Raw genomic sequence first — 16,327 nt, 5'->3', positions numbered from 1 at the left:
GTAAATGTATTAAAATAAAAATTAAGTAAACTATTAACATACAGACAGTACTAGTGATAGAAAATCACAAATAACCAAGCCAAAAGCATGTACTTGCAGGTATCAGGGTACCTAACCAGGCTACCTGAAGGAGCTAAACATTCCGGTAGAAGCATTTGAGTGGAGGCGTCTTCTCGATGTATAACACGCACGCACGCACGCACGCACGGCACAACTTTTTGCTGTCTTTTTCATCCCCTCCCCCTCTCTATACATCTCTCTCTCGTGCTGTATTACTATCTTTGCTGTCTGTTTTGGATGGCTGTGGTCACGTGTATCCTACAGTGTATACAATATATTAAGTATTGATGTCTTGCTCCCTAGACCCCTGCTGATAAGTGCACAAACACACTGCAACCATACTGTGCACACACACACACACACACACACACACACACACACACACACACACACACACACACACACACACACACACACACACACACACACACACACACACACACACACACACACACAGTGTTTAAATTACACTACAGGGTAATTAAGAAAACATTCATTTTAAAGAGATAAATGTCACAGAGCTAAGATTCAGTGAATGATAGGATCGACAGATCGACAGTTGGAGTGTGGATTAAACCCCCCCCCCCCCCCCCCCGTGGACTGGGGGTTATGGGTTTATGTGCTGCTGATGAACGATCGATATGTAATTTAACTGTCCCATGATCATCACCGTGACTCTGATGACTCTTCTATATTGAGTTGCACGCACGCACGCACGCATGCACACGCACACGCACACACACACACACACACACACACACACACACACACACACTGCAGAGTAATTGAACATGCAGATATATGCCTGTGTACTTATATAACTTGAGGCTAAACTAATCTGATGGGCTTCTCTGATGACACACCAGGACTTCCTGTGCAAGTGGAAGATTGAGACAACAGCTAGTGACCTCTACTGATGCAATTTGTAAATTATATATGTGTGCCATCTCTCACTTTGATGATGTGGCCTATAGGCCTAGGGGCAGTGGTTCTCAACCTTGTTTTTTCTTCCAAGGTCCCCCATACCTCTCATATACAGACCAATCAAAGGGTCTATTTGGAACCCTATCAAGGAACTGTCAAATTGTCAAACAAGGTGGGTTATCATGCCCCCCAGAAATACACTTCTAATCAGTGTTTCCTGATTGGAAAAAGTGTGCTGAAAATGCTGAGCTATGTTAAAAAGTTGTCCCACTCTACCATTGTTCACTGCACTGCAATGTTTCAGGATCAAGTTTAAGATGTTATTTTTTGTTTTTAAATCCCTTCATCGGCAAGCACCTCCTTATATTTCAGATCTTTTAAAATTGTACGTCCCAGAAAAGGTCATTGAGATCAGCAGACAAGGTCCAGAGACTTAGGGGAGATCGTGCCTTTTCTGTAGCTGCCCCTAAACTTTGGAATGAACTCCCCCTCTCTGTAAAACTGTCCCCCTCTATCCCTATTTCTGTCTTAAAACACTTTTTTATTCCCAAGCTTTTACCCCAGAGTGAGATATTTTTAATCTTATTTTTTGTTTTACTGTTTGTTTTGTTTTTCTCCACCCTGCTATAATATGTTTTTTATCTTTGACGATTTTATGCACTTTTATTTGTTTTTTGTTATGTTATGTAAAGCACTTTGTTGTTTGTTTTTAAATGTGCTCTATAAATAAAGTTGGATTGGATTGTTAATTCCCCCTACAGTATGCAGATATACACAGTACACACACAGGCACACCTAATACAGACACAAACACACACACATGCATGCGTTGTGTCGTGGCGTGTTATTGTTCCTCGCCCCATTATTAACCCTATCCCTGACCCTATGACCCTAACCCTAACCACATGCGACGCCACGTAGCCGGAGTAATGGGATGTCTGCATTATGGGCAGTCCCGGCACGCACACATCTATTTCTGATGAGGTTACTGGGCAGAATGATCAATTCTTCCACAGTGTTTTTCTACTTCACAAAAGGTGAGGAGCTAAACGTGGCTATTGAGCAGTGAGCACACATTAGTGAAATTAATATTAGGGAATTAACAAGCATGATAATTTAAGCAGGTGTTGCGTGGGTGTGAGTGGGTGGGGTGTTTTCCCCTCCATTAGGCTGTTTAACAGGGTGACATATGCATTTATAGTGGAATTCTGTGTATTGAAAAATTAATTCCACTACAGACTGTGGAACAGGGGCTGACCAGCTGCCCCATATAGAGCGTCGCAGTCCCTCCCCCTTTCAGAACGACGAGTGGCCCAGGAAATGAAATGCAATGCATTTCTCCCATAGGATTTTCTTTCTTTATTTATTTAAAGACGGTTACGCCGCGGACAAAGCCAACTCGGATCATGACAAATCATGACAATGAACACAATATTTTGGGCCAATCAAATCATTAGAAAGAAGAAAATAATGGCAGGAGACAACACTAGTTGTTTTGTTTTTCTTCTTATAAATTATTTGATCTGCCCAAAACATTGTGTTCATTGTCATGATTTGTCACAATCCAAGTTGGCTTTGTCCGCGGCGTAACCGTCTTTAAATAAATACTTAAAGAAAATCCTATGGGAATTTCCTGGGCCACTCGTCGTTCTGAAAGGGGGGGGGACTGCGACGCTCTATACCGGCTACCCAATGGTGATCGTGGCTTAATTGACCTAGCCTGGCTAATAAGCCAGACTAATATCACACAACCAACAGCTGATTCGGTCTGGCTTATTAGCCAGGCTATAATTGACCTAGACGATGACACACACAGAGCAATGACTGGCTTGCTACTACGGAGCTGAAGGTCAAAGGACATACAGTACGACAAAATGTTGGAGGAAAGAGATACCTGGGCAAAATAGATGGGGGAGGTGTGTGTGTGTGTGTGTGTGTTTGATTGATTGATTGATTGATTGATTTATTGGAGTATCTATTAACAGTTTGCAGAATTACAGTACATTTCAAGCACAACTCAATACAAAAAACTGTTAACTGTGAGTGGACGACCCAATAAAGCACTACACTTGTTTACAAGAGGGTCCACCTTGTTCAATTCATCATAACATTTAGAGACATACAAATATACACTTCTATATAGCCAAAAGAATCACACCCGTACAAACATTAAATGCCATTAACAATAAAGAGACAATATGACGTAATGAGGGACAATTTGACGTACATTTTACCTTCATTGTCAATGGCGTTTTTAAAACAAACATTGAACATTAAACCTGTATATAGGAAATCATCATCATGAAGGAGGTAAAAGGGGAAAAGAAAACATATACTGAGGGGAAAAAACACCTTAATAAAAAGTGTTTCTACAGAAACACTTTTACTCTTCCGAATGATGGTGTGAAAAGGCATTCAAATGCAACCTTGAGTTAGAATCACACCCGTGTGAACTTTGTGAAGTGAGGGGTGCTCTTATCACCATACATACAACATCTCATTCCGGCCAATCACAATTTGCGTCCTCACTTTACGTACTTTACTCAGCCAATCAAATCATCGCTACGGGGTGCTCAGCCAATAAAATCATCGCTATGGGGTACATACAAAGACACAAAGCTGGGCATAGCACCCCTCAAAAAGCTTATTGTAAATTATTGGTGTTGATGTACAACACTGATGTACTGTACTGTGCTGACTTGACTAGTGGTTTTGCAGAATTGAGAGATCATGATAATGTAGACATTTCTCCTAGAGTTGCATTGTAAATGTGTGTAAACATGGGGAGATCTTTAATAGATGTGGATCATGGACTATGATGTCAGTCATCTTTGACATACCTATGGCTCCAAATGTGAGCAATGTCTTAGCCCGGTCTGAGCCCCATTGACTCTCATAAAAGAAATTAATGGCGTTAATCAGTCCAGTCATTTGCGAGATTAGCTCTGGACACAGACACACACACACAGACTGACCCTCTAAAAGATGGCTAGCGCCTCCCGCAAAGCATGGTGTCAGCATATTAAAAAAACCCTGCATAATCAGATGTGGGAAACAGTCATTTTTATGCATGCATTACACGTAATTCACACCACAAGCAGCGAGTGAAATTCTGCAGTGCAGGTCTGAGTGCCGTGGGGTTATGGGGTCAGAGTCGTGCTCAAGGACACTTCGACACTAACTCTGGGGAAGCCCGGGTTCCAGCCACTCTACCCCTGAGCCACCACCGCCGAACATCGAGAAAAGGTTTAATTGATTGAAGGCGTGTATTTTGTGCTAAACTAATGCTTGGAATGGATTCAGAATCATGAAAACCCCCTAGTTTGAAAATTTTGCCTGCCATAGGATGTTAATGGTAGGATCACAAGAAACCCCTATAAAAGAATTGCCCAATGCCGACAGCCGGACAGCAAGTGGATTCATGAATATATATAGACAATACTTTAGGCCAATAAAAGAGACTATACCACATTTCCCACCCCTCCACCTCGACTGCCGGACTATATGCATTTAGCCACAGACCCCATTTGGAAATATGTTGTGCCAGGGACCTGCAGAAAACAATTTTGTTGTTGTTGTTGTTGGATTAGATTTAGTATTCTACTGTCCATAATATAATGGGGAGACTCAGGCAATAGTGGTGATAGACGAGTGAAACCGTATGATATGATCTGAATAGCCACTCTTAAATACATTCTCTCAATGGGATAACGACTAGTGTGAAATAATAGTTAAAGTAAACTGTTCATTTTGCTGGGGAACCCCTGGAACCACCTCAAGGACCCTTGGAGAACCACTGCCCCAAACGATATGCTGATTAGAGGAGGAGGTGCAGACAGTAGTAGATAGAGCTAAACTAAATAAAGCTGTGGGTTTTGAGGGCCTCCCTAATGAGGTCCTTACAACTCCAATATGTTGAATAATTTCAAACATGCTTTCAGAATGGTATTATTGTCTCCACCAGGCCGAAGGCATGGGGAGAGAGTATGTTTTTCCCTCTGTCTGTGTGTGTGCGCATGTGTGTGTGTGTGTATGTGTGTGTGTGTGTGTGTGTGTGTGTGTGTGTGTGTGTGTGTGTGTGTGTGTGTGTGTGTGTCCGTCCGTGTACAGCTAATCTCGGGCAAAGTTAACCCGGTCGATGCCAAACTTTGCACACACACTCTCTGGAGGCCAACGACGGACCTCGTTCTTTCCAGAACGGCCTGTTATAGCACCATTACCCCAGGTGAAGGAGTTCAAGTATCTTGAGGTCTTGTTCATGAGTGAGGGGAGGATGGATCAGCCGGAGAATCGGAGCGACAGGGGCAGTATTGCAGTCACTGTACTGCACTGTTGTGACGGAAAGAGAGTTGAGCCAGAAGTCAAAGCTCTCTGTCTACCAAGCAATCTTCATTCCTACTCTCACCAAGTGTGGGTCATGAAGAATAAGGTCGCGAATACAAGCGGACAAAAGTTTTCTTCGACGGGTGGCTGGCATCTCCCTTAGAGATAGGAGTTCAGTCACACGAGAGAGACTCAGAGTAGAACCGCTGCTCCGCGTCTCCCTAGGGAGGTCCTCGACGCACGTCACACTGGGAGGAGACCCCGGGGCAGACCAAGGCGCAGTTGGAGGAAACACATCGACTCACTGGCTTTGGAAGTTGGAACGTCTCGGAATCCCCCAGGAGGAAGTCTGGAGCACTCTGGTGGAGCTGTTGCCCCCGTGACCCGACTACGGATAAGCGGTTGAAGATGGATGGTTGGATTCACCAATCTGTGTGAAACATTGCATGCACACTCCCTAGAGGCCAATGAAAAACCTTTGCCCTGCATTTTTCACATCTGCCTTTTATAGCGCCACCAAGAGGCCAATTTTTGTAAAACATTTTTTTTTGATATTACGCCTCCAGAATCTGTCCAAACTCCCGCACATCGTTACACAGTATGTCTATAGTCATGTGCTCAAGACGGAAAATCGAAGAACGTCTGACATAGAAACATAGCTTTTTCAGAAAAATGTCATTTTCAAACAGACATTGTTAGAATCTGATCTCAGGTAAAAATGGGCTAAACTAAAGCTTGCACCCGCCTCAAATCATCCAATTTGCCATCAAAGGCGTAAGAAGAAATGGCACCCTTTTCACATTGGCTTATTAAAGCGCCACCGGGAGGTCACAATAACCTGACGTGCCCTGGTGGAGAACTGTGCCCAGAGGGGCACTTTTTCTATACAAGCCAACGATGATGATGGTCTGCGTGCGTGCGTGCGTGTGTGGGTGCGTGCGTGTTCGTCTACCAGTCCAGGGTTAATTTTGCAACCTGCTGGACCGATCAGTGCTACAGTTCTTGCACGCTGCCGGTAGACCATATTTTCGTCCCATGTTTACTTTCCCTTAAAATAATGGAAGTCAGGCCTGAAATCTGACCCAAATATGCAGCCATAAGTCATAGACACGTCATAAACCCTGACGCACGGCAAGATGTGCACACCATTGTTTACAATTGCAGCCTCACTGGAGGTGTCAATGTGATGTGGCTCAGACCAGAATGAATGTGTTTTCAGTGTGATTAGTATTAGATAGACTTTATTGTCACACTTTAAAACAATATTTATACAGCAAAAGAAGGGGGGAATTAATTTGCCGTGCAGCCTAGTGCTCCTCAGACTTAAATCATTTCATTCCGGCCAATCACAATTTGCGGCCTCACCTTTGTCTTCAATGTTTGTGTTACACAAACACTCAAAGCTGGCCATTCCTTGTCAATGCCATGGCATACAATAGTTGTGTTAAGACAATGTTTGTGTTTACACAAACCCTCAAAAGCTGGACAAAAAACAACTAGAGTACAACTAGAAAAAGTGCCCTTCTGGGCAGGTCTCCACCAGGATAGGAATGTAGGACATTGCAGCTTGCCTTCATCTGGTGGTTGGATAAAAGGGCAACAAAAGTAAATAAAAACACTTTTCGCCCAGTTATAGCGCCACCTTGAGGCTGAGTTGAAATTGTTCATGTGGCATTTCGTCCTCGGCCTAGTGGGAATGTGGGTGCACAATTTCACGGAAATCACGCGATGTGTTCATGATTTGCAGCATTTTGTTTGAAACTGAGCACTCCTGTGAACTTTGGAAGCCAATCTTAACCAATCAGGATGGAGTCTGAGAAATCTGAAAGACCGGTTTTGTTGAATGGCTCTAGAGAGACTGTGTACCAATTTGCGTGATGTTTGGACAAAATCTGTAGGTGTACTGTGCAAAAACTTGTTTTGCACAAAGCGGCCTCCTGGTGGCGCTATAACAGGCCGTTCTGGAAAGTTTGAGGCAGAGGTTCATCGTTGGCATCCAGGGAGTGTGTGTGCAAAATTTGGCATCGACCGGGTTAACGGTGGCCGAGATTAGCTGCTCACGGACACACGGACACACACACACACGGACGTACGGACGGACGGACGGAGTGCATAACATACTCTCCCCCCATGCCTTCGGCCTGGTGGAGACAACTATATCACTATATCACTGTCATAGACTGGCCATGAAGCTGCAGGAGCCATATGGGAGGCACACTGTCATTAAACCCTGTCTTGTTCTAGCTGTAATTTTATGTGAATTAACCAAATTGTCAGTTAGTTTTGCAAACACATCGTCTGCATGCTCCCATATTCATCTGTCTGCAAATGAATCATCTGTGCTAAATGTCAGCTCGTTGCATCTGGTGCCTCTGATTCATTCTGTAATTGACGTATCGGCCAAACTTGCTACACACATAGCAGAGTAGGAAGGAAATTGTCACAGTACTGTATGTGGCGTCATACCAAAGCCTGAACCTGTGAACCATGAATTAAATAGCTCCTGTCCTTGGAATGAGTTTGGACAATTATATGAATGCGCAGCCTAAACCTTAATGTAACCTACAGTATGTGGTACTGGTGGTGGTGGGCTGGCTGTATGGTTTACCTATCTCCGATGCGGTGGCACTTGCGCTGGCACAGCACATTTGGCATTCGAGCGACGCGTCAGGTTTATCCTTAAACGAGGACGAGACGAGGAGATTGCACATACCGTAACTCCAGAAAGCCATGGGCCTGCTGTAGATTAGGCTACAGTAGGGCGTAGGCTACCCATGTTGGGAGACTTGACTCTCCAGCTGCAGCAGTCCACTCTGCACAACTCTCCAACTCTCCAAGTCATGAAAATATTCCAGCACAGGCAGCGCAAATCCTCGCATGTACTGTATGCGCTCATGCAAAACACTGTTTAAATGGCTTAAGCATCTACTGTAACTTGCAACATTGTTTTTAATTGCGCAATTTTAATTGCTTGTACACTTATCCTACCAGTTTCGACATGCCTTTTCACATGTGTTTCGTGCAACTCAAACTCTTCTCTCCTCCAGAACCCAGCTTTCCTGTTCCACTGCCTGCTTGTTGTAATGTTGTCTGCCTGCCGCCTGCCCTGCCTGCTGTCAGTCTGTTTGTTTTCCTTGCCACCTTCCCCAATTCACTATTATTGTGAATAAATACTGCAAACTTTGCAACGGATTAGCACACCTGAGTGAGCACATTACTGTGAGGCCTAAACCTCGCTTGTTTGAGTGCACACGTGTGCATATGTACTGCTATCTGTGTTATCTGAAATAAGGAGATGAATGGAGGCTTGAGACCCTCAAAACCTGTCCCGTTGCTAATTAAGAAAGCTAATTAGAGAGCAAAACATCTATCTTCCTGTATATCTCTGATGTCTTTGTTTATAAACCACTCCAGCAGGCTAGTCTGCATTTTTTGGCTGCATGTAAACTCACTGTGTTAATTAGGCTCATGAGAGAGTAAAATGGACACAAATTGATAAGTGTCTCAGAGTTAAGCATTGAGGATTTTAGGAGAGAAGCACAGAGCGAGTTAAGTCTAATGCGTGACAGTAATGACGGTGCAGGTCATTCATGTTTGAATAGTATGATGGATGGCTCCTCTCTCAGCTCTTGCTTGCCTAGACGACACCCAGAGACTCATTGTTACACGTTTTCAATAGAATGAGCAAACGGTGCACGCTCTCAGCTTCTACATTAGACTGCGGGTCGTCTCGGGGATCTAATATTCCATCCAATACAGCAATGACAGCTTGCCACTGTACAAACAGTGCTCCTGACACCGATGACATGAAGTGAGGGACTGATAATATAGACTGTGAATAATCTAACGCAGTGGTTCTCAAGGTCCTTGAGGGTATATACATATATATATATATATACACTGTATATATAATATATATATATATATATATATATACAGTATATATATATATATATATTATACATGTATACATATATATATATTTGTTTTTAATAATATTTTATCCCACGGCTTTGTACCCCATTTTTTCACCCAGTGTCAATTATCTAATGTAATCCTGGGCTCTACACTCCCTCCGCCTACCTGCCTACCTGCCTACCTGGGGAGAGCAATGGACTGACCTCATGCTTCCTTCGATACGTCCAAGCCACTTTTTTCACCTGACAGTGGGGAGTTTCCCCGGTTGGACGTAGCACATGGAAGGAACACGTTATTCCAACCAGTTCCTTTCCCCTCCATCAGGTGCCCCGGCTGGCCAGGGGGAGGCAGTTTAGAGACCAGGATTACTGAATGTTTTTTGACTGGGAGAACATGCAAACTCCACACAGAAAGGCCCTTTTTCGCCAGCCTTGGGTATGGGGCTGGGCACTGATGACGTGGAGGAGAGAACACGCTCCCAGCGCCCACAGCGTTACCCGCGGGAATCAAACCCACGATCTTCTAGTTGTGAGGCGACAGCGCTACCGATTGCGCCCCCCTCGAACTTGTGGATTATAAACCATACAAATCTTCATGAGTCCCCACCCAGTACAAAATATTTTCAGATGAGGGTCTGACGCCAAATACGTATACAAATACGTAGGCGTCCATGACGTGAAAAACTGATCGAATAAAAAAAGAGTACATATAAGGATAATAATACTGGAATTAAAGCTCTCTTTATTTGTGACATTCCTCTGGCCCGAGGAAGACAAACCCTATACTGCACAGTAACTGATCCTTCAATTTGTCAATTTGTCATAGTTCACGCTAAATCAACACACTCCACAAGGGGCTTTCTAAATTGTAGATGGAGAGTTACTGCCGTTTACTAATGCACTGCATACAATATACAGTACATTTAAGTTTGAATATTTCTTATCGTTGCCGACAGGAGGAAAACCTTGTACAGTATGTCCAAAATTGATACTTTTCCGAAAATGGAAAGAATCGAAAAAACCTGCATGTGCAATGGATCACAGCTCACAAGCTCTTGTTAATTATTTTCATTGGCATACCACTTGTAAAAGCCACAGACACACTTGAGCTTGTAGATCGGGTACTGTTGTGTGACGAAGCAGGGTATTAATTTACGTAAAAACATAATTTTTTTAAATATGGAGATAGACAAGGTTTCTAGGTCTACCCGACAGCACTGTTGATGATATACTGAATGAGACAAAACAGGCAGCTGCTGAAGTGACTATACACTGTACTATCCCTCAACTATTTGCTGTCTTTTTCATCCCCTCCCCCCTCTCTATACCCCCTCTCTCGTGCTGTATTCCTATCTTTGCTGTCTGTTTTGGGAAGTGGAAATTGTGATGGCTGTGGTCACGTGTGTGCTACAGTGTATACAGTATATTAAATATTGATGTCTTGCTCCCTAGACCCCTGCAGACAAGTGCACAAACACACTGCAACCATACTGCACACACACACACACACACACACACACACACACACACACACACACACACACACATACACACACACACACACACACACACACACACACACACACACACACACACACACACACACACACACACACACACACACACACACACACACACACACATGCATATTTTACATGTTACACATGAGAGGAGAGATTGACATCATAGAGAGACATGAAGAGAACAGAAGAGAAGGCTCATTTAATGTTCATGAACTGTACACTACTTTAACGAGCTACCAAAGCATCAGTGAGCGTAGTTCTCTCCACAACAACGTTATGCTGCTCTCTGTTTCTCCTCCTCCACCGAACCACAACCCAAACCACTAGAACAGCAAACTGAGAGGGGCATGTCTCAGGGACTCTGGGCTGTAGCAATTAGTAGCTGTCAACTATAGCTTAATTATAATAAGTACTAGACCAGTGCCACACCTGTGATGATTATGTTTATGAATATGATGTATTAATTACCTTGTTTTTGTTCTTGCTTACTGCAAGTTGCTCTGGATTACGAGTGTCTGCTAAATGCAGAAATTGTAAATTGTAATTGTAAATTACTAGAATTTCGCGGCCGCTTTGCGGCCGCTCATCCCAGAGTTACTTTGCCGCGCACTATGGGAAGAAGGAAATTGCGGGAGTTGACTCCACATGTAGTAACGGATGGGTTATTAGTTATTATTATGTGTCCTTATTAGTGTAGTGTAGTGTAGTCAACACGTTATGGCTCATACACACTGCCCGGTATTTGCTCCGATTATGCTGTCGGGGATAATTTTTTGTCCCAGGGCACACTTTTCATAGCCTAAAAATCTGGGGGCACACCTAGATATACGGTTTGTGTACACTGTATATATACCAGTGTGTATATATAGTAAATATATATAGTACATATATATATATAATAGATATATATATATAAATATATATATATATAGAATATTAGTGGTCTACATGAAAATGTTTGAGAACCACTGCTCTAAAACAACATTGGACAATGATGTTTGACAGTTTCTGACTTGATCTGGCCTGTTAACATTTTCATAGACCTGGTTGCTTGTTTCCCTCTCAGTCAATGTGGCAACCCTGGTCAGAGCCGTGTTGACTGTTGTGGTCCTGTATGATGTGATTTAGCTTAGCACACAACAGCTAGGAGGATGCCGTCATGTTTAACAGTATTTTGCGCAATTTATGTCCCAGAATTTATGGATATGGACTTATGGCTCCATCGCTGCCTCTTTCTGTAGTAGAATTAGAAATTTTACGTGTTGCTGACTGTTTATCGTCCCTCTCACACGCGCGCGCGTGCACACACACACACACACACACACACACAGCTGACGTCTTCTCCCACCGACGTCAGCTGTTCATTTATCTCCTTATTCATACACGCTTTGAGCTGAGAGAAGCTATAAAGCGCCTTTTAAATATGACAATGCTGTATGGTTTGACAGCTTAAATCCGCGCGGCAGTGTTGTGTGTGTGTGGGACACGGGGTAGTGTTGTGTGTGTGTGTGTGTGTGCGTGCAATCAGAAGTACTGGCAGTAGCGAAATAACAAACGCGATCTGTCTAATCGTAGTAGTTAGGAACAAACCAAGTAGTTTCTAAGCACAATGTTAATGTAACTAAGACATTCGCTGAGCGACCTATATTTTAAATGCAGAGATTTAGAAGGAGTAAGCGAAATGGTGAGGCAACTATAGGTAAGGTTTCTCTGCGGAGACGGAGGGAGATCACATTACAGCAGCCAAAGAGGAGGGGGGGGGGGGGGGGGTTGCGAACTGTTTTTCATGCGCACATCTTTTCATTGGCTAGTTCGCTTGCGCACAGCTTGCGCCACGTGACAACTTCTCACTTAATATAGATAAATTAAGCACTTGAAATGAGCTAAATTACACTAAACTAAATATTAAAATCCTCCTCAACAGAGGTGTATTTCCAGTGATACGGCCGAGAGAGAGAGAGAGAGAGAGAGAGAGAGAGAGAGAGAGATTAACACCTGCCACCAGGTTTATTATGCAGGCTCTGAAATGAACTACCGGTAATATAATATGGTGGATGCTGGCAACCAAAACACCAGACAGCAATACGAGTAGCCTATAAGTTACAACAATGCTTTGGTAATAAAACAGTCAAGTTGAAGTTGACACCATTATTAGTGAAATGCTACCATAACAGCACCATAAGCTCTACTGTATATGCCCAAGCTTCACTTTCAATCATTCTCTCAAGAGGCTCCGTCCTAATACAGTGCACTTAGTGATCTGATGAGTGATGGGCCCAATTGAAACGGACACACACACACACACACACACACACACACACACACACACATACACACACACACACACACACACACACACTAGGGCATTAACATAATAATCGAATAGTCGACTAGCAAAACACTATTCGACACTGTTAATTGACATCCGATTATTCGCTAATATTAATTTTAATATTTTTTAATGATTTTTATGATTTTTTTTCCTTTTTTTCTACAGCAGACATGCAGGCATGCAGCTGTGAGCTCGGTTGTTTTGTTGGTAATTCGCCAACTTCAGTACTAATCCATTCCTGGCTGATTGTTTTCATATCATATACAAGCCTACTGTACGTGGGTTTTGCCGTCACCCTCACTCGTGTAGGTGCGGTGGGCGGCGGACCGGCGGTGGCACTAGCAGCATTTAAGACAGTTTTTCTTTGGGAAAAGCATAATGTGATATGCCTCATAGGCTCATACGCTCAATGGGGACAACTACAGTGTGTAAATACTTTTACTATTGATGAGTTTATTACTGTAGTTTGTTCAACAAGTTAGATTGGAGACGTGTCGTCGTGTGGTCCGGTACAGTAAAGTATAGCAGAAGGAGTTCCTCCTCACTCTGCCAAATATTATCCAGTTTGGTGACAGTCAAACTACAGTAGCTCTTGCCGTGATTTCATGTTTCTTCATGCTTATCCAACAAAAAAACAAACCGCTAAAGGAACTGTGGTTGTAACTTGTTGTTGAACATTTAGGGTTGTATGAAAAACATCGCATGGTTAATTCCTCCTCCTCCTTTCCGCTCCAGTCTCCACTCTCCAAACAACATTGTGAACAACAACGTAACATGCTATGCTGCTCCGTAGAACGGTCTTGCGCATCAAAAATAGCAGATTTACAAGCTCACAACGCGTCCATCCGTGAGTCATTGTGGACTTGCAACTTTGCGACTTGAAACAGCTGAGCTAATTTCGGCCAATCAGAGCGGCATTCAGCGTACTCTAGTAAGAGAGTGGCGACACTCGCGTTGACTCCCACTGTAACAATGGAATGCCGAAAGTGCTCATTCTATTTCAATGGGATAGTTCCAATGTTTGGAACTATAGCCCATAGGTAGTACCCGCTTTGCGGTGAGATCAAAGTGTGTCGCCACTCTCTTAGTACTATTCCACTCGGCCTGCATTCACCGGCTCTGTTTTGCTTCACTCGCTGGCTGTTTCAGAACACGATGTTTTAATGCTTGATTGGATGGAATAAATATCATATTTTACCGCTGACTAATCGACTATAAACCGATTTTGATAGTATTCGAGTCGACTATCAAAAATCACGTTTGGTTAATGCCCTAATACACACACACACACACACACACACACACACACACATACACACACAGCTTGTAGTCAGTCATACAACATAAAAGTGTACATGAACAATGCAAATCCACGCCATAAGAGAGAGCATCATATCTACATCATGCACAGAACTCATTACCTGGTTGTAGAGAGCACAGACGTGCAGGGCGGTGTTCCCAGATGCATTCTGGGCGCTCATATCTGCTCCGTAGAACAGAATGTGCTCCAGGTGCTGCACGTGGCCGTGGCGACATGCCTGTGGGAGAGACAGACTGTTACATTCTGTCTGTCTGTCTGTCTGGACCACCACCAGTGGTCCTTGAGGTGAGGGGGTTCCAGGTGGTCCCCAGCTAAATGATGGACTTGGAACCAAATGGACCCTTATTAGAACTCTATCTCTTGAGAGTGTAAAATGAATGTTACGTAGACAGCACTAGAATTGCATTTCATGTAGTACATATAACTTATAAGTATAATATAGTATAGTATGTATAGTTTATATATATATATAGTTTCATGATATAGATACTCCACTGTTACGTTCTTAGCTTACGCATGTTTCATGATAACTACTTTTTATATATGTGATGTATGCCATGCTTTTTGTTATTGATTAATGTAAATCGCTCTGGATTAAGAGCATCTGCTAAATGCCTAAATTGTAAATTATAATTGTAAATTGAGAGTGTAAAATGAAACCAAATGGACCCTTAAGCCCTAACCACACCAAAGGGTCAAGACGGTTTTAGCGTTGTCCCTGCGGTGTGATATCTTGTTGACCCACGTTGACCCATAGTGATTCAACGTATGGTTTTAGCGTTGCAACCGTTTGGACCCAAATAGTTGCATGGTTTGGTGACCCTTTGGTGTGGTTAGGGCTTTACGGGTCCATTTCCAGCAAGCACAGTCAGGACCTCGACAAATTAGTGACGTCTCGATTGTGGCCTGATCAAGTGAAACCAAGACTAGTCAAATCTGGCCCAGAATATCACCTGATTTCAACCAACTTAAAATGTATCCACTAAGACGGACGTCCCTGGATGAATCAGAGAGAGTCTGATCGAGGCCAGATCAACTAAAGCCATATCATAACTAGTCAGATCTGGCCCAAAATAAGCTATATTATTTAATCTGGTGAAGACGTCCTGGAAATGACGTAAAGATCTGGCCTAGTCCTGAACGTCACCGGAGTCACTGGAGGACGTCATCATAATGTTATCATGACATCATTTGGCTTGCTGGGTTTGGTTTGATTTTACGCTCTCAAGAGTTAGAGTTCTAAATTATCACTAAATATCTGCATTACTTAGAACTTAGAAGTCTACACAATTAGATAATGTAGAAGAATTGTTATTATGTTAACATTTGCCTGTTATCTCTCCTAATGGTACCAACATCAACACAGCATGGAACATCTTGGGTTTGAGAAGCTAAATGTCAAATGGTGGTCCGTGGCTCAAACGGCAAATAAATAATGGACCTTGATAAGAAAACCACTGGTCTATTATGTTGTACATATGCATGCCTATGTCTGTCTACAATATTGCTTCACCCTTTCTCCTGTTTTGTTGCTTGTCGTGCCCCATTTTCATTGGGCATATGAGCCTGTGATTTAAAGTTATGTCGGCATGAGCAGCTTCTTTGTTTTGTTTTGCTATTTGTCTTATCTCCTCTCTCTCTCTCTCTCTCCCTCTCTCCATCCATCCCTCTACCACGGATGCTGTCCTACGTGTCAATGACAAACAAGCACAGAGATTCTCTCTGGTAATTGTTCTTTCTCTGCTCTGCTCTCTGGCTAAGAATGTGTGACAGCAGTGGGACAGTGCACAAATGATGCAGGGACTGTTGTTGGTTATCAGGCCTTTCTAGAGTATCCCATTATACACAATACCTACCACTAGAATACTAATGCTGGAGAGGACCTGGGGCGAGGGAAAAGGAACAGAGAGAGAGAGAGAGAGAGAGA

General features: G+C 43.1%; 1 protein-coding gene across 1 annotated transcript in view; it reads right to left on the bottom strand.

The window, feature by feature from the left end:
* shank3a (SH3 and multiple ankyrin repeat domains 3a) overlaps window positions 1–16,327 on the bottom strand; it is a gene marked incomplete at its 5' end in the record, with an annotated part of 286,471 nt that overhangs the window by 137,542 nt on the left and 132,602 nt on the right. Inside the window, one exon of the mRNA XM_083764211.1 lies at window positions 14,501–14,617. Within this exon, the coding sequence (XP_083620337.1) occupies window positions 14,501–14,617 (117 nt within the window). The remainder of the gene's footprint in view (window positions 1–14,500; window positions 14,618–16,327) is intronic.

Source organism: Protomyctophum parallelum (assembly GCF_964188405.1).
Source record: "Protomyctophum parallelum genome assembly, chromosome: 4".
NCBI classification, from domain to species: Eukaryota; Metazoa; Chordata; class Actinopteri; order Myctophiformes; family Myctophidae; genus Protomyctophum; species Protomyctophum parallelum.
Note: the sequence above shows the minus strand (reverse complement) of the source record. Positions and strands in the feature narration are given on the sequence as shown.